A 25,540-nucleotide genomic window follows, 5' to 3' on the forward strand; every position below is an offset into this window, starting at 1 on the left:
TGGTCAAATAGCCCTGTAGGGAGAAAGCAAAGATGAAGAGGGGTGCTCTCTAAAAAGCAAGTGAATTGATGCTACTCACAAAGTGATAGAGCTACATCATGAAGTTATTGAGGCCAAAGATGGCAAATTATATACTCAGGCGCTGTCATGATTATTATAACCCAGATAAATTTCTTAAACACTGTAACATGCAGTTTTCTATAACATGTAGTGAGTAAATTTAGTGCTTCACAACAAACTTTAGTGAAAAACAGGCTTTGTGGTAATCCTGTGAGGTTAAGTGTTACATCCTATTAGTACATCTCCATTCAAAAAGCAAATTACCGCGATGCCTGGGTGGCTCAGTGGTTAAGCGTCTGCCTTCGGCTCATGTTGTGATCTCCGGAGTCCTGCATCGGGCTCCCTGCGTGGAGCCTGCTTCTCCCTCTGCCTGTGTCTCTGCCTCTCTCTCTCTCTCTTTGTGTCTGTCATGAATAAATACGTAAAATCTTAAAGAAAAAAGAAAAGTACAAATGCTATAAAAAAAAAAAAACAAATTATCACAGCAAATAGACCTGTGAGAAACTCAATTTCAGAAAGAAGAAATACAGAATAGGTAAATAATCTGTCTTAAGACTGTCCCACCTGGCTAATGCTATGTGTGTGTGTGTGTGTGTGTGTGTGTGTGTGTGTGTGTATGTATGTATAACTTGACAACTTACTTGTAATTGTTCTCTAATTTTCTCATCTTTCCAGTGATGACTACCTATGATTTTTGTATCCTCAAAAGCACTTGTATCATATCAATAAAGATCTTTCCTGCCAAGGCTTCCAGTTGAATCTTATTATTGCTTGTGACATGATTTTTAACTATGGTTTTAACCAAGACTGAGTCAAAGTATTGGGAGCTCACAGTCTTCTATTTTGATATTGGTGTTATTACTGTCATCAACATCCTCATTATTGCCTTTGGCTCATTACTCCAAATACTCTGCAGCCTCAACCCTTAAAGCTGTTGTAAAATCAAGTTCTGGGCAGCCTGGGTGGCTCAGCGGTTTAGTGCCTGCCTTCAGCCCAGGGCGTGATCCTGGAGTTCCAGGATCAAGTCCTGCATCTGGCTCCCTGCACGAAGCCTGCTTCTCCCTCTGCCTGTGTTTCTGCTTCTCTCTCTCTCATGAATAAATAAATAAAATCCTTTAAAAAAAATCAAGTTCCTCCATCCCACCTGCCAGATACCAACATGGACCAGCTCTGAATCAACGCTTGTAACCGTAGCGCAGCAGCTGAGTACAGCTGGAGAAAAATAACACCAGGGGGCTCTCACAGTGCCTATCTGTCAACATCCCTCAGGGCTCCCATCTACTAGTCCCAAGTTTCTACCCTCCCTCCTCAAATGTTGGGTGATACCACTTAGTACATGTAGGAGGTATTCATTGGTAAGAGTCAGGCAGTTGGAAGTGAGGAGGGGAGCCTTCAGCTTCCTTATACCAATAAACATATTTGCATCTGTGCGCATACCCTGCTACCCACAGCTCAGCCTACATCTGTGCTTTGGTACTATCCTCTTGCCATCCCAGGATCCTGGTCAGTCACCCCCTTTCCTACATTTAACTTTATTGACCCTTTCTTCTAAACACCCTTTGGTCTGTCATCTTGAGAAAAACCTCTCCTTTAGCCTCTATTATCTTCTAGCTCTTGTCTATCCCTTCTCTCAGCCAAGCTTCTGGAAAGAAACACTGCCCTTGTTCACACCACTGTCATTCCTTTTCTCTTATCAACCCAATGCAGACTAGTTCCTACTTACCTCATGGTTCCAATGAAATTATTTTCATATATCCTGTTAACATACCTGCCATGCTGGGAACTGTTTTAAATGTTGGGCCAGGAATGACTCCAGGCTCTATTCTAGACACCCAACAACTTTCCATCTTAATAAGTGTCACCATCATTCCCTCAGCTACCCAATCCAGAAATTCTTTTTTTAAAGATTTTATTTATTTATTCATGAGAGACACAGAGAGAGGTGGAGACAGAAACAGGCTCCCTATAGGGAGCCTAATGCAGGACTCCATCCTAGGACTCCGGGATCACAGCCTGAGCCAAAGGCAGATGCTCAACCGCTGAGCCACCCAGGTGTCCCTCAGAGATTCATCTTAAATGTTTCCTATTCACTTTCCATGATCCTCAGATACATTCTCCAATCTCTATAGATTCCACCTTGTTAACATTTGTAACCCTCAACTCCCCACTCCCTAATTCTCATGGCTGCTGGTTTAGATCAGGCCTTACCATATCCTGTTTGGATTGCTGCTGTAGCTTTTTAACTGCAGAAGGCCTGTGTTCAGACCTTCTTTCACAGGGACCTCTCCAAAATTCAAATCTGATCACATTATGCCTTGGCCTACAATGATTTTCACAGCTTTCATGGTAAATAAATTCTAGCTTAATACCCAAGCCCCTTAATGATCTGATTCCTATGGATTTTTTTTAGATTCATCACCTACCATTTGTTCAAATCATCCTAATGGCAACATTTATTGAGCTGCTCTATGTGCTAGGCACCGAGCTAGATGCTTTTCATCTTATTTAAACCTCATAACAACTCAGTTTTACCTATTTTGTACAGATGAGGAAATTGAGGCAGAGAGAGTTTAAGAAACTTGCCCGAAGTAAGTGACAGAACCAGGCTTGAACTCGGATGTGAGTGTCACTCAAGGCCAAGCCCTTATACAACATACAGCATGCTTCAAAGTGTAGACTGAGAGCACCTGCATCAAAATCTGGGTTACTTGGGACTCCCGAGTGGCTCAGTGGTTGAGCATCTGCCTTCGGCTCAGGGCCTGATCCCTGGTCCAAGGATGGAGTCCTGCACTGAGCTTCCTGCAGGGAGCCTGCGTCTCCCTGCCTATGTGTCTGCCTCTCTCTCTCTGTCTCTCATGAATAAATAAATAAAATCTTAAAAAAGAAAAATCTGGGTTACTTGTTAAAATGCAAATTCCTGTACTCTGTCCTGGACCTGATGAGCTGGACTCCTCAGAGATAAGTCCTTAAGCTCTGTATTTTACATAAGCCCTCCAGGTGAGGTACAAAGCACAATGCTACTGTCCTGTACTATATACTTTCAGTCGCAAGAAGTAATTCCTCCAATGTGCTATACTGTTCTGCATGCCTTGCCCAAGCTTTTCCTCTTACTGAAACATCTCTGCCTTCTCATCTTTATCTTTCAAGACTCAGCCTAAATGGCCCCCCTTCTAAAAAGCCACTTATTCTTCACCCTGATTTTGAAGCCCATTCTCCTCACCGCACCAAGAACATTGGGCAAAGTCCTCTCCAGCAGCACTTCCACATCTCAGAGGCATTGGTTTACTGTTCATCCCCTCGCCAGAATATAAGCTCCTCTGCACTAGCTATCTGTCCCTCTATCACCTGGTACAACTCCTTGCTGTAGTGTATGTTGGCTAAGTGTTCATTAGATTCCCTCCCACCTCTTCACCTTCCTGACTCATCCCTTTCCAATAGGCCCCTGTTGGTAAACATTGTATTTTAATTGCTGTTTCAGTTAGGAACATGTTCAGCAGCAAATCAGACACAGCCTAATAGCAGCCTGAGCAAAAAAGATGTTTTATTACCTCATATTCTAGAACCATAGAGGGGAGAGGTTCCAGTTTTGGCAGAAAGGCTCCACTCTACCAATGGGGTTATAGCCTCTTTGCCTCTTGAAGAATGGTGCCTTTGTTGTGTAAAATGAGTGGCCACTTTTACTTGTTCTTAATGTCCACTAGATGTGCATTTAACATTGAATTCCCCTAATCAATTAACCCAGTTTATAAGCTTTGGTAACTAAAAAATTATAAACATTTATAAATTTAACATACCTGATTTTCTCAAGCATTTCTAATGCTGAACAGACAAAATTTTCTAAGCACTGAAGCAGCTCTTAGAATGAAAAAAAAAAAAACAGAATGAATCAAACCATGGTAAATCAAGTTATTTTAATGAGTTCAATACTCCACAAACTTAATCAAATTCATACAAACTCATGGCTTTGAATATAAAAACCATCAGTCTGTAATCCACTATATATTTTAAATTGAAATCACAAGGCAAAAGTGACAAGTTTTCAAATATGCCAGATTCTCAAACATTAGAGGCTTGAAATCACAAGCACATCATTTTATCCTGAAGATAATGTATTTTCCCATACTTCTACATAATCATTTCAACTGTATATCTTTTGTGGTCATATGATAAAAAAAATGTGTATGTTTTCCATCAGATTGAAGTGAATTCCAGAGATCTGGAAAAAAACTAAATAGAAAAAATATAAATAAATAACAAAAATATAAATAAAAGTAAAATATCATTTTAAATATATATGAGATTGGTAATAACCTGGAGAAACAGACCATCTTATTATTCGGAGTATAAATTGTTGTAAATTATTGGAGGAACATTTGGCAATTTGGCCAAAATTTTAAATTATATTTTCCTTTGACAGAACAATTCCACATGTAAGAATTAACCCTATAAAAATACCTGCTTTCCATTGATGATGTATATATAATGATGCTCCTAGCAGCATTATTTGTAATAATGAAAAGTGGGAAACAACTTAAACACCCACTAAGGGTAAACTAGTTAAATAATTGTGGCATATCATATATGTAGCAGCCTTGAAAGATATCCAAGATTCCAACACCTAGGATGGTTCCTGTCACACAGTAGGCTCTCAATAAATGTGAACAAATGAATAAAGGATCAAAAGTAACTTGTTGTATTCTTTATTTTGTTCATTCATTCAACAAGTATTCTTTGGGAATATGATGGTGAGCATAAACAGGCCCAGACAATTTCCTTCACATAACACAGTCATTAATTCTTCAAATTTCAAGTAAGGATAAAACTGGTAGGAATTATGAAGAAAAAGAATAAAACTGATGGCAATTATGAAGAAAAAGGACATCCAAATCATACTTGGATGATTTGATGTGGTCTAGGAGATCTAATATAAATAATTTACTGGTGTATTATATACATGCTAGTAAATACATTGAAATACAGTGGTTATGGGATTAAATGTGACTTAAACTCTTTATATAAGATAGGTCTGTATTATTTGTAAGTTTCTCATAATAGCATGTATGCATAATACCATGTATCAGACAAAGCTCTAAATGTGTATATCCTAAATCTGAATAAATAGTTTACATACCATGTTGGTGTTCCTCAAAGTGTTTGGGGAAGAAGAATGAATTTCATGCTTGCTTGAGAGGAAAGCAAAGTTGTAGAGCTCTAGCTATTATGGTGGGCAGAATTCTAAGATGGTTCCAAGGATTTCCACTCCCTACTCCACATACCTCCTAGTTATGCAATCAAACACAAATCTAGGCATTGCTGTCAAGGGATTTTCCAGATATAATTAAAGTTTGTCATCAGTTGACTTAAGTTATGAAGATCCTTCTAAGTGGCTCTGATCTAATCAAGGGAGTCTTTATAAAGACATTAAAGCAGAAGAAACTCTTGTTCACCTTGAAGTAGCAAATAACCATGTATGAACTGTCCATAACAAGGACCTGAAGGTGGCCTCTAGGAGCTGAGAGTCCCACCAACAAAAAGAAAATGGGAACTTCAGACCTACAGCTACAAGACTGAATCCTGCCATCAACCAATGATTTTAGAAGACCCAACTCTCAGATAAGATCACAGCAATGGATGGCCAACACCTTGATTTGAGCCTGATGAGATCCTGCCCCATATCTGGACTCCTGACTCACAGGAACTGTGAAATAATAAATGTGTGTTTTTTTAAGTTGCTAAGTTTGTGGTAATCTGTTACATAGCATTAGAAAACTAATATAAATAGTATTGGGAATCAAGATGGCTTGCAACCTACGGCCTGACATACTGGTCCCCACCCTGATAGCTAGCAGTTAAAAAAAAAAAAAAAGTCAAGAGATGTTTCACTGACAAGGAACCAGGTAGCAAAACAAAACATGTATCCAATACAATTTTATTCATTCTATCAATACCATCTTGCCCAGAAACTGTTTTTCCTCATTGCTCCAAAGCAATCGTGCATTTGCCATTAAAACATTGACTTTCCCAGAAATGTTTTTACCACTATTTCTTTTAGGGATGTAACTAATATAGCCCATGGGCATTTCTGTCTCCCACTGAGCATTAGTTCTTGTTACCCTGCAGAACTTGTATGGAATATTCTTTGCATTAGGCTCTCCCAACAGGTTGACTGTCAGCAGTCTTGAAACCTGACAATCATTCTCCACCTCACTGCACATTAGAATCAGCTGGAAAACTTTAAAAATACTGATTCCCAGGCCCCCCACCCTAGACCCATTAAATCAGAATTTCTGGAGTTGGGCTCAGACTTTGGTATTTTCAAAAAGCTCCCCAGTGATTCTCATGTGCAGCCAAATAGGAAGCTACTGGAGTTTACAGCAAAACTACTCCCACTTGTACATACAAGTCACCTGGGATCTCATTAAAATACAGGTTCGAATTCAGAAGGTCTAGGTTGGACTTGATGTGTTGCATGTCTAACTCACCAGGGATGCCGACGCTGCTGGTTCTTGGGCATACTTTGAGTAGCAAGGTCTTTATGGGATTGCTCTTCCAGATGCATACCCCAATCAGGCCACCCTACCTTCATGCGCGTCTTCATGACTTCAAGAGACAGCTCATCTCTTTGTCACTTTTATTCTGTCCTCCCACCATGTTCTCTTCTTACTTCCCCCCACTCCCTTCTGTGTAGCTATTGGTGTCTTCTCTTAGCTTCCCTCCCATTCTCTTCCTCCTTTTATTCCATGTAGTTATCATAACTTGGGGGTAAAATCTAAAGTTGTACCTTCTCGGCAAAAGATTCTGAAACTCTTATATAAAGTCTTGACTCGGGATCCCTGGGTGGCGCAGCAGTTTGGCGCCTGCCTTTGGCCCAGGGCAGATCCTGGAGACCCGGGATCGAATCCCACGTCGGGCTCCCGGTGCATGGAGCCTGCTTCTCCCTCTGCCTGTGTCTCTGCCTCTCTCTCTCTCTCTCTCTGTGTGTGACTATCATAAATAAAAATAAAAAAAAATAAAGTCTTGAGTCTGTCATGCAAGAGAACAATATTTATTTATTTATTTATTTATTTATTTATTTATTTATTTATACAAAAAGGTGGTTTTTTTAAAGCACAAGGATGGTAAGTAGAAAGAGCTACTGCCTCTTACACATTTTAAAGAAGGTGGTTCACAATAATTATTAACCTATGATAGCCAGTTGTTTTCATTTCTATAAACCATCAACCAAAATAAAATTTAAGAATGTTTTATTCAGAGGAAAAGAAATTGCATCACAAACTGCATGTAGAATTGAGGATTTTTTCCCCCCACTCCCTTTAGAGTATGAAGCTGAGCTGCCTCCCTTTCCAGATGGATATAAAGTCAAACAAGAAGCAATGATTACTGTGAGTATCACCCAGGCCTCAACCTAAAAAGAAAGGCTCTTATGTGAGAACAGTGGTGATGTCATGAGTTGGGAAGGTGGGAAAGGGGAGGCACTGGAATTAAAACCAGAAATTGGGGCCAGTCCTAGCTCTACTACTACTGGTGTGTCTTAAAAGGCATCTTATGACCAGTCTGAGCCTTGTTTTCCACATCTGTTAGGCGGAACAGATAATCCTTGAGTGACTTACGGGACCTCTGGGACTCAAATGAGATTCTGGATGAGAAAGGTCTTTACAAAGGAGTCAATATATGTCCATGTTGGGAACAGTTGGGGATAGAGTGCATTTTTCTATGTATACCAGTGTGGGCAAGGTAGAGACTGTACTAAAAGGGCCAAGGATGAGGCAGCCAGGAAGGGGGTGGTTTTGGGCATATACTTGGAGTAAAATAGGGACTTAATGGAGTTTAAAGTAAGGGAGCAAAAACTCTAAGAGATTCAGGGACTTGATCGGGGTCACTGGGATGGGATCAAGTCTAAGTCTCTAAACTTCCAGTAGGTTATTGCAGCAGCCACTATTAGAGATTCTTGTGTCGAAGAAATTTCTTGGCCTGTGATTGCTCTTTTTTCATAGCATCCTGTTCTTGCTCTATAGATGTAATGCTTCTCCAAATTTCTCTGCAGATACCAATTACAGTTCCCTCCCCTGAATTGTCTGTGTTTCTTCCAGAACTTATTGTTCTTTGTAGATCTTGATCTTTGTCTTTTGTGCTGTTGATGTTCTTTATCTGTGTAGACAACTTTGGTTATTTATTCAAAATTTAAAATGGGGGTCTGAATGGATTTTCCTATGTAGCTGGTATGATTTTCTTCTACTATTGGACATGTGGATTTGTCTTCTGGATGAGTCTCTTTGATGAGTAGAAACATAAACTAGGAGCTCATGGGGAGTGATTGTCTACTGGAAGACTTTTCTTCAGGGTTTGCAGACAGCCTCCAAATCAACAGTGAGGTTTTTTTTTTTTTTTTTTTTTTTTTGTTGTTGTTTTTCCTTTTGGCTACCTACCTGGATGGCAAATCATTGAAGTCATTGGAAAGGAGGGAGAACTGGATATAAAATGCTGGTGGGAATGGAGTTTTATGTACATTGAGAAGGGCAGAAGCAGGAGGAGGGGGAATGTAGACAGGTCAGTGGACTCTCAGCCAGATTTTTACTTAACCCTTCCTGTTTATCATTCCCATCCTCTGAGGAATTGAACCCCTAAGAATTGAAGCCTTTTGGAGTTCTGATGGGAAGAGGCACTCCCATCCTCTGGGGCAGTTTCCTCCTGTGAATCCTGGGCTGCCATTCCCTCTCTTTCTTATTTAATAACAGTTTTTATCCCTGTTTCTTTTGGAAATGTTTGCAAATCTTCTATCCATCAATGATTCTCCTGTTCTTTTCTCTATTAGGGCCCTATTCCTTGATTGTCATTTATAGGTGTCTCAGAAGGGAAGAGGGACAAAGATTTGTACTCATTATGCCCCCTTGAACCTGAAGTTAATAAAAAATTTTATCCTTTGTTAGTTTAACTATTTGCATGAATTGATTCCCTCCCCAACCCCCCCCCATCAGGTTTCACCATTAGAGGAAGCAGTTCTCCATGGCTTCAATACAGAGCACCTTTATTCAGTTCCTCATTTGACCATGGACTCGCATGTACCCTGTCCTCAAGTTCAGTTGGAAACAATCGATCCAAAAACATGTAAGTAAGGAGGTGAGATTTTGTCTTTTATAGTTTGAAGCTTGTAACATTGTAAGACCACAGGATGAGGTTGGGATAGACAGAACTCAGGGAGACCACAAAAATATGAAAGAATTATGCTCTTGTTTTAATTTGTACTTTATTTTTTATTTTTAAAATATGTATCATAATTTTATTTTATTTTTTAAATATTTTAATTTTTTAAATATAAGTAGGCTCCATGCCCAACGTGCGGCTTCAACTCACAACCCTGAGATCAAGAGTCACATACTCTACTGACTAAGCCAGCCAGGCACTCCTTAATTTTTATTTTTAGGAGAAGTGCCTTTATCCCACTGGTTTGTCTTTAAGGTTGAAATATAATAAGGATGATAAATAGCAGCAAGTATACCTTGATTCTACCTTAAAACCAAAGGTGGGGGGGGTTGTAAAAAGTGGGTGAAAGTATCTCGTTGGCCTGCTTTGTGGGTTGAAGTCAGAGGTATAGGCTTTCTACGTCTTCTCCCTGGGCCCACTTCCTGTAGCCCTGCCTGGTGCCTGACCTCTCCTGCCACTTTATTCTGTCCTCTCTGCTAGTGTGCTTTGGGCCTTGGCAACCATTTACCACCATTATTGTGGCCACAGGCCCCGTGAATTGTCCCTACCCTGCTCCTCTCCGGCCATGTTGCTACTACACTTCCCTTGCTTATTTTCCCTCCAGCCACACTGGCCTCCTTGCCTGAAGCCCTGGCCCTGTGCAGGACCCTGTTAACTCCTCACCAGTCCTCAGAGGCTCAAAAAGATATTTTAAGAGTCCTTAATAATACAGCCCAACTCAGCCTTCTGGAGTAAAATACAACATTTAAGGTCATGTTATTTTACCGACAGTATCTTTTTTTGGTTCAGAAACAAACATTTCTCCCAGATTCATTTGGGCCATTTGGGATTTTCAGTGGGATATTTTTTGGTTTGATTTAGGTTCCCCCAAGGAATATTTAGAAACATTCATCTTTCCAGTTCTGCTTCCTGGAATGGCTAGCCTGCTTCACCAAGCAAAGAAAGAAAAATGTTTCGAGGTCAGTTTCTCTGTGGGGTTCTTTATTTCTAAATGCCCAGTAATTCATTTTTATCAGATGGTACCTCATTATCTCAGTACCATCAAGTGGTCGTTCTCAAAACAATCCCTTTGGGAGGGAGAGCTATATTTTGGTCACTCACACAACTCTAGCCATGACATCTAGTGCATTCACATACACTGCCATCTGTCTGGCCACTTGGCTCCAGAGAGGTTTTCCGCCTTCTTGGCCTCCCTGCCTGCTCTTCTCCTGGGTAATTGGCATCTACCAGGTTTATTGGCTCCCATTGACTGTACATGCAGATTAAAGCTCTCCTCATATTTTATCTGACTCTGGATCTTCCCACCTCTAGCCTCTCCATACTCCACTTTGTGACCAATACCATACGTGTAGCTTGTTTTAGGAGAGCCTGGCCCACTGGGAGTGCTTGCTAAGCATTGGTCATTGTTACACTACAGCTAGTATTTTGTGTGAATGGAGTTCCAATCCCTGTGCACCCTCCTGTAAATATCCCCATGGAAGCTCCCTCTTTTCTACACTTGACAGGATACTTTGTGTGTTTGTGTGTTGCGTGGGTGTGTTGTTCCCTGCACAGTTTTGAATCCTAGAATTTTGGACTGCCACGAAGAGAGTAAAATAGCAACAATATATAATATTGACCAAGTGCTTGTTCTTTGCTGGGAGCTTTGCTAGGTGCTGTGTCATTCAAACAGGCCTGTGAGATTCATTCTATTAGTGTCATCTGCATTTTACAGATGAGAAAACAGAAGAACAAAGAGATTCAGAAATGTGGTCAAGATGAATTTTCAGAATTAGGATTCAGATCCAGGTTATGATTCACAATGATACTTTAAAAATTGGCAGTAACTGCAGTGCAAACCTCAATCAGCTTGAACATCCCAGGGTGTTTAGAGCATTCACAGCTAATGTATCAGCTGTTTGGTTGCCTTCAGCAGAGTCTCTCTCTGAGAAGTACATACAGCCAGTATGGTGCTTTTATATACTGAGGAGACACTCATAGCCTAGAAAATCCTAATTTCATCCCTCCTAAACAATGGAAGCTGGAGGCTGTCCTCTAAATAGCTCCAGGAAATACTGATTTTTAAAAAAATCTGTATCTGTTTTCTGAAGAACAGATTTGTTACTTGCCGTAGGTTATAAAATCTGAAGTGTTTCCACTTCTTATATTTTTTCGTTTGCTCATTTGGCTTCTCCTGAGGGCTTAATTTCTGTCTCCTATTCATAACTGACCTTCCCTCCTCTGTGTGATGTTAACAGGTGCAAAGTGCAGCCAAGTGGAATGGTAGTGAGGCCAGGGGCCAGAGAGCAGACCCCTTAGCCTGACCCTGCCATTGTCAGGTGGCTTTGCCTCTCGGGCTTCAGGTCCTGCTGCTAAATGAGGGAGACCAGACAGTCCTGCAAGTCACATTTCAGGGATCTTTCTTTTTAACCTTACTGTGGGCCAAAGTATATTCAGTGCATCGGGCCTTTTATTAGACTTAACAAAGGATGGGACACAATGATTAAACAATGAAATGAGCACAGTAGAATTACCTATGTTTGAATATGTATAAAGAATATCTGTAGACAAATTAAGTCGCCCAAATTCAGTTCTTTCAACAAATATTTATTAAATCCTACTGTGTGATTACTGGGCCAGACCCTAGGAATGGATGCTGAGAGGACCAGCAATGGCTCTGTCTGAAAGAAAACCACAAATGACCAGTAAATCCTTTGGTAGCTGAAGGGTTTTTTGTTTTGTTTTGTTTTTATTTTTCTCTTTTTGTATCTGTTCTCTGAAATAAGAATGTACATAGGGGAAAAACAAGAATGAATCTAGGTGCTGGGAATGCACATCTAGAATTAGTGCAGCAATGTTCAACTGTGCAAATCTTAGTCTAATTTCTTCAGCTATTATTCTTCTAATTTATACCCTTTCAGAGGACACAAAAATCAGCCAAAAGAGCAGCAATTAAGATTTTACATTGAGGGTTATATATCTAATGTTTGCCCATAAATAATTTTGTAATGAGGGGGCTAGAAACAGTTTCCAGCCTCCAGGCAATGATAAAACGCTTTTAAAGAATCAGAGAAATTTCTATTTGTTTTAGAGATTAATGAGGCATCCTTATGCCAACTCATATTTCATCTTTGACATCCTGCAGATGAGCTGCCGCTGGGACTAAATGAAACCAGTCTAAACATCAAATGCCGCAGGGTGCTTGAATGGAGCATTAAAGTTAAATGTTGTAATGAACGATCAAGGAATGTAGAAAATGTGGGTTCTTAAAACTGTTAGCTTGCAAAAATTGATAAACTTTTAAGGCAGCCAGACACACTGGAGTCCAAAATCCTGCTCAACTGCTTCCTTGCAGCGGGACCCTAAGTGATCTGTGAGCCTGTTTCATCCCCTATTAAAGAGATGGGCAGAACAAAAAACGGCTGGGAGGTGGGGGGGGGGGTTGGGAGAAGTGCGGGGGCTGGGGGGGGGTGGGAGGTTGCAGAGGTTTTCCTGTTACCGGGAGGATGAAGGGTATTATTTAATGACGTTCATTGGCACCAAGGAAGGTTAGCATCCTACCCTGCCTTCTCTCAGGCTTTGCCCAGAAGCTCAGTAATTTGAATACTACAAATATGCAAGTTGGGTGGATTACCATTAACTTCTTTCATTTCCTAATTTAGGATTTCTTAATTAAATCTGATTCCCTCCTTTTTCACCCCCTGGTCATATAGTCTTTTGTGGGTTATTTTTGAAGGCTTGAAAATTACATCAACATTTGTCAGACCCAAGAGGAGCTCCTCTTATCCAGATCTGCACAACAGATTTGCATTTTCTCAATTCAGCTGTTCCTTACATCCTGTCAGTGGGAATAGATGCTTAAACTGAATGATAACCAGCCTCCAGCCAAAATTACATAACTGGAGCATTCTTATCTATCACCCACAACTGAACTCACATCCAAATGACTCTTAAACAGCAGCATAATTCATTGTTTATTGGGGCCATTCAAATTATATCTTGAAACAGCATTTATATTAGGTCGCTCAAGAAATAATTGCTGATTTGTATTTTCTCCTTAACATGCTGACTTATATTTCCTTGCTTTCATTATTTTTTGTTTTGTTTTATGATGTAGCTCCAGCAGCGCCTGGGATGGGGTAGGAACCCACTAAATATTTGTTAGATGAATGAATATGTTTCCTCAAAAGTCAAAGCCAACTTTTAAGATAGCAGTTAAGTTATGGGAGTGCTTGTCAGTTTGCCTTGGCTATTACATGCAAGAGGTAATTTACCAACTGTATCTACAATGCCTGGACTTACTGCCTCTGGAGGTAGGTAGACTATGGTGAGGCTGCCCCTAGAGCTAGAGCTGAGAAAGGGCACAGTCCTTTACAATTGAAGGGACTCCTAGCAGAGGAGAGCCAGAGTTGAGCCAGAAGCTGAAACTGAAGAATAGTAGTTTCTAGCACTTCAGGGGCCTTACCTTGTGCTAGACATTGTTCTAAGCATTTGATCTGCAGAAACCCATTTCATCTTCCCAGCAACCCTCTGCTCTGGGCACTCTTATTTCAGTCTTATGGATGAGGACCATGTAGCAGCAGGGTTAATCAACAAGCTCAGGGGAACAGCTCGTAAGTGGTGGAGCCAAGATTCAAGGTGAGCACTACTCTGCTTCCTGAATCTAGGACTTTGACACCAGACTGCACTGGTGGTCAGTCTAATGGCTTGCCAGAAGCACAGGCCACGTTCTGTTAGGAAAGATCAGTTTGGAAGCTGTGGAGAAAAGGAGTGAGAAGCGAGGCAGATCTGGGGCAGTCACCCAGACCAGGCCCCCATGCAGGCCTCTTGGGGCAAAATCATTTATTTAGACTGTCCTTGGTGACACTCCAAGGAAAACTAGAGGGAATAAAGCAGAAGGGGGGGCGGGGAGAGCAATAAGGGGCACCTAATTAGTATGCCATAGAGCACCTGGCCAATTAGAGACACATACACACACACACACACACACACACACACACACGAATGAGGCAGTCTATGTGGTGATACATGGTCCAGTGGTTCAGAGCCCAGCTGCCAGAAACAGGCTGACTTTGCTTCCAACCTGACTCTGCGCCAGACAAGCTGTGTAAACTTGATGATTTTGATTTTGATTAATTCATAATTCAATTCCTTTATTCATGTCATTCTAAATATTATGAATTGAACTCTGGTGAATTTCATAAAGATCCTAATCCAATGGTTTGTTCCTTGTTAGATATTTTAATCTCCTAAATGCTCAGAATAAAATTCAGCCTATTGAATAAGCAGATATTTCTCTAGTCCTTAATTTTTGGAGGAGATTACAAATGGGAAACTAAACCTTAAGTGAATGATTTCCATGAATTATCTCAGCCTTAAGATTAGATGAAGACCCTGTGCATTTCCTGAAATGAATTTAACAAATGAAATGGATTTATTTAATCCTTTCCCAGATAGTTGTTTTCAACTATGTATAAAAAGGTTACAGGGGATCCCTGGGTGGCGCAGAGGTTTGGCGCCTGCCTTTGGCCCAGGGTGCGATCCTGGAGACCCGGGATCGAATCCCACGTCGGGCTCCCAGTGCATGGAGCCTGCTTCTCCCTCTGCCTGTGTCTCTGCCTCTCTCTCTCTCTCTCTCTCTCTCTCTCTCACTGTGTGCCTATCATAAAAAAAAAAAAAGGTTACAGAGAAGGGGCACCTGGGTGGCTCAGTCAGTTAAGCATCTGCCTTTGGCTCAGATCATGATCTCAGGGTCCTGAGACTGAGCCCTGTTTCAGCAGAGAGTCTGCTTCTCCCTCTCCCTCTGCATCTGTCCTACCTACTTCCCTCATGTATACACACTGTCTGTCTCTCTAAAATAAATTAGTAGGGACGCTTGGGTGGCTCAGTGGTTGAGCGTCTGCCTTTGGCTCAGGTCGTGATCCTGGGGTCCTGGGATCAAGTCCTACATCCAACTCCCTGCAGGGAGCCTGCTTCTCCCTCTGCCTGTGTCTCTGCCAGTCTCTCTGTGTCTCTCATGAATAAATAAAATCTTTAAAAATAAATAAAAGTCTTTAAAAAAAAAAGGTCACAGAGATGTAGGCAACATCTGTAGGGCACTGAAGTGACCATCTATGAGAAAGTCAATGGACCTTTTAGTTTTGCTGGGAAATTAGCTGGGTGCTAGCAATATTTTATATTGTGTTAAACAAGGGTACTCTGTGAAAGATAAAGAATGGGAAATGATTACTTTATACAAATAGTTGGTAGAAGTACATCTGTGAATTGACAGTAGATATTGTACAGTCATTTCCTGGGTGTGTACTGACATATGCAGTACATGGACCAAGCCAAAGGTAAATGAATGTAGATGCTAGTATCTAAATCAGCCAATAAGCGAGAAATCACATGTATGTTGTGGGGAGAGATGAAAATCCAGAGGTCTTTGCTCCAAATTATTTTGGTAATTTTTGAAAAGTTTGGTAATATTTGAAAAAAGTATGAATTACTTTTGTAATTATTAAAAAAGAAATTTTAAATAACATTTTCAAACCCATATATTTGATTTTTCCCCCCATGTAGGTGGTTTTCTTTCTTTTTCATTTTCACTAACAAACTGAGTAAATCATCTCACTTCCACCTTTTTACCATTTGTTCGGTCTTTAATTTGTGGCACCTTGGCACTGAAATCCTCCGGTACAACTCTTCTTAAGTTTTCCTAATGACCCAGTACTGCCAAACTCAGTCACCTATTGAAGGGACAAAAAGGCAGCCAGTATGGCAGGAGCAGAGCAAGTGAACGAGATGGGAGGTGAGGTAGGCAAGGTCGCTCTGCAGCAGCCACATCATGTAGGCCAGTAAAGGGTGTGAGTTTTATTTTAGGAGCAGTGGGACCTCAACAGAGCAGAATGGTTCTCTACCCTCTTGGGCCCAATACTCCTTGTCACATTTTATAGAGCCCTCTTCATGGCCTGAAAGGAAATGCTTAGATAATATTTGTTACCTATTTATCAGTTACCTGATTGCTATCTGATTGCTATGTTGCTGTATCATAAACTACCTGGAAACTTCACGGTCTAAAACGATTTATTATTTCTATGGGCTGACTGTTCTCTCATTTTCACCTTGATTTGTTCAGGTGACTGCTTTCAGTGGCGACGGGGCAGGGCTGGGAGTGCAAGCTGGCCTCATGTACGAGGCTGCAGCCTCTGTGCTGGTGTCTGCTAGACACTTCAGTCCTCCACCATATGCTTCTCATTCTCCAGGAGGCCAGCCTCATTCCTTTTATAGCCTGGTGGTTTCAGAGCAGCATTCCAAGAGGGCAAAGGCAGAAGTGTGAGGCCAGGGCTCTGGAACCCCCAACAACATCCTCTCCACCAGGATTCATGGATCAAAGCAATTTACAAAGCCAGCAACTCACAAAGCAACTCATAAGTAGGTGAGAAATATACTCCCTCTAGAAGTAGCAAAGTCACATTGCAAAGGGGCATGGACCTAGGAGGCATAATTAATTAGGTGCTTGTTAGCATAATAATCTATCACATCTATCTGTGCAATAATTTCAAATATATATATATATCATACATGCTATATATGATACTATGTATATGTATATACTATATATATGTATAGTGGCTGTTTATACTATAGCATAAAGGACAAATACAATGAAAACCATTCATGACATAAGTAATACTTATTTAATTCTTTCATTTTATTTTTATTTCTTTATTTAATTCTTTTAAAGCTTAGGTAGAACTCACCAAAAGATATGAGTAGTCACTTGCTCGCACATGTACATAGAATCCCCATGATTATGACAGCTTCAAAAAGCAGACTGAATCACACATGATGCATCGTATACTGTAAGTGATGTCGCCCATGGTGACAGGATTTTTCTGAAATGCTGAGAAACTCTTAGGTTCTGAATAGAACAGTTTTCTCTCTGTATAGATTAGTTGCTTTCCAAAAATAAAAATATATTGAAATAATGTTTATTAAAAAACCCGCCACCTTTGTATGTTAAATGGAGTTAAGTTCTAGATTCAGATGATTATAAATCAGTTTTTTAACCAAGTAAATGTCCAGTGGGATATTTGAAAATATTTAGGATGCAGAACAATGTTTTATTGTGCAGGACCATCCTGCCCATTGCAGGGCATAGACTATCTCTGGTTCGAAAGTCTAAAATGGATCTGCAGGACTATGTTCCCTCTGGAGCCACCTTCCTTCCTTGCCTGGAGGCCATCTTCTGTCTTCAAAGACAGCAACAATATCACTTGGACCCCTGCTTCCATCATCATATCTTCTCCTTCTGCCTCCCCTGTGATTACATTGTCCACCCCCCCATAACCTCCCGATTGCAGGATTTTTATTTTGATCACATTTGCAAGGTTCTTTTGCCATGTAAGATAACATATCCACAGGATCTGGGGATTCGGATATGGACATTTTTGAGGGGCCATTTTTCAGCCACACCCAGCATATTAACTGTTTTGTTCCTTTTTTTTTTCAAGGTTTATTTATTTATTTGAGAGAGAGAGAGAGAGAGAACGCACATGTGTGCATGAATGGGGAAAGGGGCAGAGGGAGAGAATCTTCAAGCAGTCTCCAAGCAGACTCTAGAGCCCAAATGGGGCTAGATCTCACTACCCATGAGATCATGATCTGAGCAGAAACCAAGAGTCAGACACTCAACCAGCTGAGCCACTCAGGTGTCCCAACACTGTTTTTCTTAAGAGGAAAACATCCAAAGAACTTCAGAGCCAGATAGACACTGAAAGAGGCCTGGAATAACAAGGGGACACCAGGCAGTGGTGGGAACTATGACCATCAAGGAAGCTCATGCATTACAGGGGCAGCTGCTATGCTCCTTATTTCCTGTGGCTAGTCACCATGCTGGAACATGGGATCAGTATGACCATATCTCCTGAGTTTCCAATAAAGCCCCCAATCCAGATTTTACCATGAACCATCCTAACTTTTACCTGTTGACAATTTTTAAAAAGATAAAATACAGCATGCCAAACAGAATATCATTAAAACATTTTTTTAAGAGCAAGGTGTTAAAATCAGGTAGAGCTGAGTTAAAATCTTAGATGAGCTCCTTACATGAATGACCTCATGTCACTGAGCCCCTGTTTTCTCATACATGGAAGAAGAACAATAATCCCTACCTCATTGGCTCATTCTGAGCATTAGGGTAGATCATGGGATTATAGCTTAGCACTGCACCTGGCACATAGCATGTGCTCAATAAATAGCTTGCTATAATTCTTTTTCTTAGGCCCTATTTTAAGCACATGCAGGATGACAACAGTGAATACCGCAGTGGCCCTGATCTCAGGCCCCAAAACTTAATTTTCTGCTCCAGGCACTTTCCAACTCCTATTGATCTCTGCCTTTAGTTGCCTTGAACTTTATCCACAAATATGTCCTACATACTTGCAACATATATAAATTGTTGGTAAGCAAGTATTCAGACTACAAAGAATTATTATTATCAATAAGAAAGAAGAGAATAACACAACAGAACCATGAGGTAGAAAAATAGACAAAGGATATGATCAGGAAGTTCACAAAAGGGGAGACCCAGAGAGCCAAATCAAAAGATACTCAATGCCTCAGATCAGCAAAACATGTAAAAGTTTGGCAATATGAAGAATGGATGAAGCTGTGGAAAAGAATGGGCATGTTCTAATATACTACCCTCCTGGAGACAAATTTGGCGAAACCTAGTAAAATTGAAAATATATATATATATTCTATGACCTAAAACTTTCTAAATCCATACTATGGCTGGAAAAACTCTCAGTCTTTACATACAAGAAGCTCTCAAGGACATTAAATGCAACATTGGTTGAAATAAATGGAGATGATCTTAAAGTCCATTAAAAGGAAGTAGTATAAATAAAACTTTAAAAAAAGCTTTATTGAAGTATAATTTATATACCATAAAATCCACTCATTTTATTCAAGTGAGTATGGAAATTTTACCCAATTTACTAAAATCCACTCATTTTACCCTTGTTTATACATGGGCAAATGGATAAACAAAATGTGCTATATCCACGCAATGGAACATTATTCAGTCTTTAAAAGGAAGGAACTCTTGTCACATGGTACCACATGGATATACCTTGTGGACATTATCCTAGTGCAGTAAGCCAGTCATACACACACACACACACACACACACACACACACACACAGCTATTGAAATACAAAGTATGATTTATATGTATGATTCCACTTACATGAGGTACCTAGTGTGGCCAAATTCATAGAGACAGAAAGAGGCAGGGTTGTTGCCAGGGCCTACAGGGAGGAAGGAATGGGGATTTTTTTAAAGATTTTATTTATTTATTCATGAGAGACACAGAGAGAGGCAGAGACATAGGCAGAGGAAGGAGCAGGCTCCATGCAGGGAGCCTGATGAGGGACTTGATCCCAGGACCACAGGATCACGCCCTGAGCCAAAGGCAGATGCTCAACAGCTGAGCCACCCAGGCATCCCAGAAGTGGGGAGTTTTATTTAATGGGTGGAGTTTCAGTTTTGCAATATGAGAAGAATTCTGGAGATGGGCTATAAAGCAATCTGAATGTGTTTAACACTACTGAACTATACACTAAAAAATTGTTAGGATGGTAAATATTATGTATATTTTACCACAATTTAAAAAATTATTTTTAAAAAATCCACTCACTCTAACTGGAGCAAATTCACTGAGTTGTGCAGCCACAACCACAATCTAATTTTAGAACATTTCCATGACCACCACCCCCAATCTCTAATAATTATTTCTGGTCACTCTTCATTTCTACCCCTACTCCCAGGCAATAGCTAATCTACTTTTTATCTCCACAGATTTATCTTTTCTGGACATTTCATGTAACTGGAATGACATAGTATATGGTCTTTTGCATCTGACTTATTTCACATAGTACAGTGTGAGGTTCATCTGTGCTGTAGCATATAACAGTACTTCATTTTTACTGCTGAATATATTCAGTGGTATGAATATACCACATGTTGTTGTGGGTTGTTTCTACTTTTTGGCTATTATGAATAATGCTGCTATGAACATTTGCAAATTAGTTTTGTATGGACATGTGTTTTCATTTCTCTTGGGTAGATTTTGAGTAGAGGAAACTGGATTTTTGTCTGATCTTGTTATTTTTGATTGAATATCATAGCATTGAAGTGGGTCCAGACAGAAGATCCCAATTTCACATTTTGGAAGTTAGTACCTAAATATGAAATATGGCACCAAGTTAAGGGCTATTTTTTTAAAAGATTTTATTTGTCTATTCATGAGAGACACACAGAGAGAGGCAGAGACACAGACAGAGGGAGAAGCAGGCTCCCTGCTTGATATAGGACTTGATCCCAGGACCTGGAGCCAAAGGCAGATCCCAGGACATTGAGCCACCCAGGTGCCCTGTTAAGGGCTATTTCTTGATCATCTACCATTGCCAGATAGTTGCCTCCTGAGTGATTAATCAGTAGTGATTGATGACTATCACTTATAGACTACTTCCTATATGCCAGGTATTATTTCACATTGTGGTCTGGTTTAGTCATTAGTCATCATAGCAACCCTTGGAATAGGAGGTTTTATTGTTCCCATTTTTTGGATCAGAAAATGGAGGCTCAAGGAGTACTCACATTCACAAGACTACCAAGAGGAGGAGCCAGGGTTTGGGTCCAGGAATCTGGCTTCACAGCACTCTGTCCTACTGTCGTATTGCCCCCTAAACTGAGCTTTCAGTCACTTGTGGTCACACACATGGTCCAGAAGCAGATGATGCTCCTGATGGTCAGTAGTATCCTAACTACATCACAACATGTCATTCACCTTATTTCATCTTGTAATGCAGACATTTTATCATCTCACATCATCACCAGAAGAAGAAGGGTGAGTACAGGACAATAAGATATTCTAAGACAGAGAGAGAAGGGAGACCATGTCCACATGACTTTTATGACGGGATATTGTTATAATTATTATTTTCTTACCATGCCTAATTTATAAATTAAATTTATCATAGGCATGTATATATAGGAAAAACATAGTACATAAAGAGTTTGGTACTATCTGCAGTTTCAGGCATCCACTGGGGTCTTGGAACCTATCCTCTGTGGATAGGGGGGACTGCTGTATGTCACCAAGGCTGCAAATACTTCCCTCTGAGGCTCTTGGAATTGCTGTCAGATCCAGTTTGTAAACCATGCAAGAAAATCTTATTATAACTTTATAGTCATGCTTCTTTTCTTCTTTTTAACAATGGCAGCATTGATCACTTCATTCCCAAACTTGGCTAGGAGTTGCTTTTGTTTCTAAAAATCAAAGTCATCCTCAAAAGACAAGGCTTTAAAAAGAAAGTCAACAGGCTCTGACCTGAGGGTGACCCCCTGGTTGTCTTACAAAATAAAGGGCAGTGACTTTGTGACAGTATTTTCCTTTTCTGCTCTGAAGCTTTGTCCTCTTGCTTTCAGGGGCATGGCTTTGTGCCAGGTGGCTCTAGTAGCTGTCTTGATGGGCTGCTAAATAGGGTGAACATTACCATTTGGCCGTAAATTGCTTTTCACTTTTTATACATGGCATCAATTAACTTTTGCTACAAAACAAAGTGTCTCAAAAGTTAGTGGCTTAAAACAACAATTTATTTAGTTCACTCTCTTGCAAGGCAACAATTTGGGTTGGGCTCAGCTGGAAGGTTCTTCTGGCCTTGGCTGGGCTTATTCATGTGTCTGTGGGTAGCTACCAGGCAGGCTGGGTACCGGCTGGCCTAGGATGGGCTTAGCTGGGATGGATCATCCCTGCTTGACTTGGACTCCCAGGTTCCATTAGATGAACCCTGGATTGTTCACCTGGAAGCTGGGCAGGGGTATAAGGATTCGAGTAGAAGTTTTCAAGGCCCCTTGAACCTGAGGCTTGGAACTGGCCCATTGCTACTTTCATGGCATTATATTGGCCAAAGCAGATCACAAGTCACAAGATCAGATTCAAGGAGTAAGGAAATAGATTCCACCTCTTGATGGGAAGAACTGTAAAGCTACATTGCAAAGGATGTGGATCCAGGGAGGAGTGAAGAATAGCGGCCCTTTTTGCAATTTACCTTATATGCTGTATTAGAAATAATATGGACCTGGCAGCAGGTGACAGGTTTGACTTCTGGATCTAGCCTAGTGACTTCAGGGAAGTTACTTGTCTGCAACTCTCTCCTCTCCTCATTTGTAAACCACAGGTGGGATTATTGAGAGGGTTAAATGAGGTAATGTGTGAGAGTGCAAACTCTGGAGTCCAACTGGTTTCAAATTCTTACTCTTCTATCTATGAGTAAGTGACTTTGGGCAAGATATTTAAACTTTCTGTGCCCTAATCTGTAAAATGGGAATAGTAGTAGTAGTAGTAATAATAATAATAATAATAAGAAGTAGTAGTAGCTGTTGTGAGGATAAATAAGTAAAATTTGTTTATTTATTTTAAAGATTTTATTTATTTATTCATGAGAGACACAGAGAAAGAGAGAGGCAGAGGGAGAAGCAGGCTCCATGCAGGGAGCCTGATGTGGGACTAGATCCTGAGACTCCAGGATTATGCCCTGGGCCGAAGGCAGGCACTGAACCGCTGAGCCACCCAGGGATCCCATGTTAAGTAAAATTTAAAAGAGTGCCTGGCACAGAGAAAGCACTGAGTACACGTTAACTGTTGTGAACACAATTAACATATGCCTGGAAAGTAGCAAGTCTACAAGAGGAACGTTACTCCCTATGGTCCCTACTGGGTAACCAGTTGTTGCTTGAATAAATGGAAGGTGGCATCCTTGTTACTAATTTCTGTGTATTACAGATGGCCAAGGATGGACTTTCCTCATCATTCTAAAAATACTAGTGCCTTCTAAACATAATATATATTTGTAAAAATCTAAACATAACTCGTGGAAATAATATGGTGAGCTCAGAATCTGAGAATGAACTATGAAGAGCCCTCCAAGGCTGAAGAAGCTGCTGGAATCACAGCCACAGTGACCAAAAAAAAAGTAAGAAAGGAAGACTGCAAGTATCCCAGACTTCTCTTGAGACTTCATGTCTAGAGGATTAGAAGCCATTAAAAAAAAAAAAAACCCACACAAATGAAAATAATTAATTGATTTTTTTTAAAAAGAATCTATCTTAAAATAAGTCATTGACCACCCCCTTGGTTGTTTAGAAAGCTGCAATATCTCCTGCTACTTTTGAGGAAACAAGAAAACCCAAGTCCTAAACTAATTCCAGATCCAAAAGATGTTTCAACTGTTAATCCCTTAGAATAATAAAAGGGCTATCCAGGAAATAGGTGTAAACAGAGCTTTCCTGAAATCACATTCCTGTGTCAGACATCAAGTACTATGGATTTTTCCATGCTTCTACACGAAAGATCATCTATCAAAGATTGATAATGTTCTAAAGTAGAGGTCTGCAATCTGTGGCCTATGGGGCCAGCTGCCTGTTTTTGTAAATGAAGTTTTATTGGAACACAACCTCATCCATTCATTTACGTATTGTCTATGGCCACTTTTGCACTAAAAGCACACTTTTATACTTTTTCACTAGAGCCAAATTGAGTAGTTGCGACACAAGTCTAATATTTATGTCTGGCCCTTAAGAAGCAGTTTGCCAACCTTTGTTCTGAAAACCTGGAACTACCCAGATTTTTGTGGTAGTAGCTGCTGTGCTTCTGTGAGAGGCCATGTAAGGGAAGCCTCATGAATAAGCGTAGAACTTGGAACTATGCTCATCTGAATTTAGGGCCCAGTTCTACCTCTTTAGATATGTGGCTTTGGACCTTGCTAACATTGGGACCTCACAATTTTAACCTACCTATGCCTCAGTTTCCTCCTCCATAAAATGGAAGTCATAATAATAGTAATTATTAGAGTAGTAAAAGAGAGTTTATTGGAATTAAATAAGGCATTTAAAGTGTTTGCCTCAAAAAAAAAAAAAGTGACCAGCACCGCTACAGTAAAAAGTAGCAATAAAATAAAAACAAAATTAAATTGGAGAAAGGTTCCTTCGGCCTGGAATGGAAAACTAAAGAGAAAGGCAGTGGCCCTGTGGGTAAAGACTGGTGGGAAATTAGTCTCAAGACATATGGATTTTCTGAAAGAACCCAGTGATGAAGGGTAGGGTAGGCGTGCTGGGGTCACACAGGTGGGCTTGAAGCTCCCGCTCCAACTTTTGCTAACTCTGGGCCCCTAGAAAGATTCCTTAAACTGTGAGTCTCATTTTTCTTTTCTGCTAAATGGGGAGGATGATAATCATACTACCCACCTCACCAGGGCTTTTAAGATGATTGGGTAAGATGTCAAGTGTATGGCACTTAGCACAGGGTGAGTGTTCAGTAAGGGGTAGCCATTGTCATCCAGGACTGTGCTTGAAAGAAGGATTTAGGAAGAGAAGCAGCTGGCAGCAAGTGAGAAAACAGGGATCCAAATTAACAGTGAAAAAAAAAATGAATGAATCCAGCTTTAGGCAAGAATAGTGAGATGGATCGTCAGAGCCTCTGCCAGAAGCTTCCTTCTGCACAGGCCTTGACCAATTTATCCATCTTCTCTGAGCAGAGGGCAGGCCTTGAAGGGGGTTCTCCAGACCCGTTGGTCTCTTAGAGGCATGTCTGTGATGCTAGGTTGCAAATAATTTCCATACTAAGACAGTAGTTTCTTTCTTTTTTTTTAATAAATTAATTTTTTATTGGTGTTCAATTTACCAACATACAGAATAACACCCAGTACTCATCCCAAGACAGTAGTTTCCATGGGAGTAGAGTTTTTATGAAGACTTGCTTGTTCTTTGTTGAATCTTTGTTGACATTGACCTTCCTGGTCTTCTATTTATAGTTATAGCTGCCTTCCCTGGGACCCCTGGGCTGCCCATAGTCTATGTGATTCGGAAGGGGGAAGAGGTCTTAAGGCAGGAAATCAACTGTGCAATTGTTAAGATAGAACTTCAGCATTTTTCTCAGACTGAAGGTTGATTAAAAGGCGACAATGCTATTCCTGTTTTGTCATGAATTGAGTTGTATTCCGCTGGAGCAAATTGAGTTTCAGACACATAAATGTCATCACAAAGATTAGACATTACAGTTGGCTCAGTGTTCTTGGAGATCCTCTGACATCTAGACATGCCTTTGGATTAGCTTAATTGAAACATGAGAGATCAGAACTTAATGAGAACTTAATTGGACTGATACATTGAATGGAGCTGGCTTAGTGGCTGTGTTGTAAACTTCACTTGGAAATTCTTTCCAGTGCATCTCTGGAAATACATTGGGCATTC

The 25,540-nt window shown here is 40.4% G+C and overlaps 1 protein-coding gene across 1 annotated transcript in view; it reads left to right on the forward strand.

Moving 5' to 3' along the window:
• Window positions 1-25,540, forward strand: part of IQCK (IQ motif containing K) — a 129,344-nt gene that overhangs the window by 2,927 nt on the left and 100,877 nt on the right. The window contains exons 2-4 of the mRNA XM_055340630.1: window positions 7,378-7,442; window positions 9,036-9,165; window positions 10,123-10,220. Of these exons, the coding sequence (XP_055196605.1) occupies window positions 7,378-7,442; window positions 9,036-9,165; window positions 10,123-10,220 (293 nt within the window). The remainder of the gene's footprint in view (window positions 1-7,377; window positions 7,443-9,035; window positions 9,166-10,122; window positions 10,221-25,540) is intronic.

Source organism: Nyctereutes procyonoides, unplaced genomic scaffold (assembly GCF_905146905.1).
Source record: "Nyctereutes procyonoides isolate TBG_1078 unplaced genomic scaffold, NYPRO_anot_genome, whole genome shotgun sequence".
Taxonomy (NCBI): domain Eukaryota; kingdom Metazoa; phylum Chordata; class Mammalia; order Carnivora; family Canidae; genus Nyctereutes; species Nyctereutes procyonoides.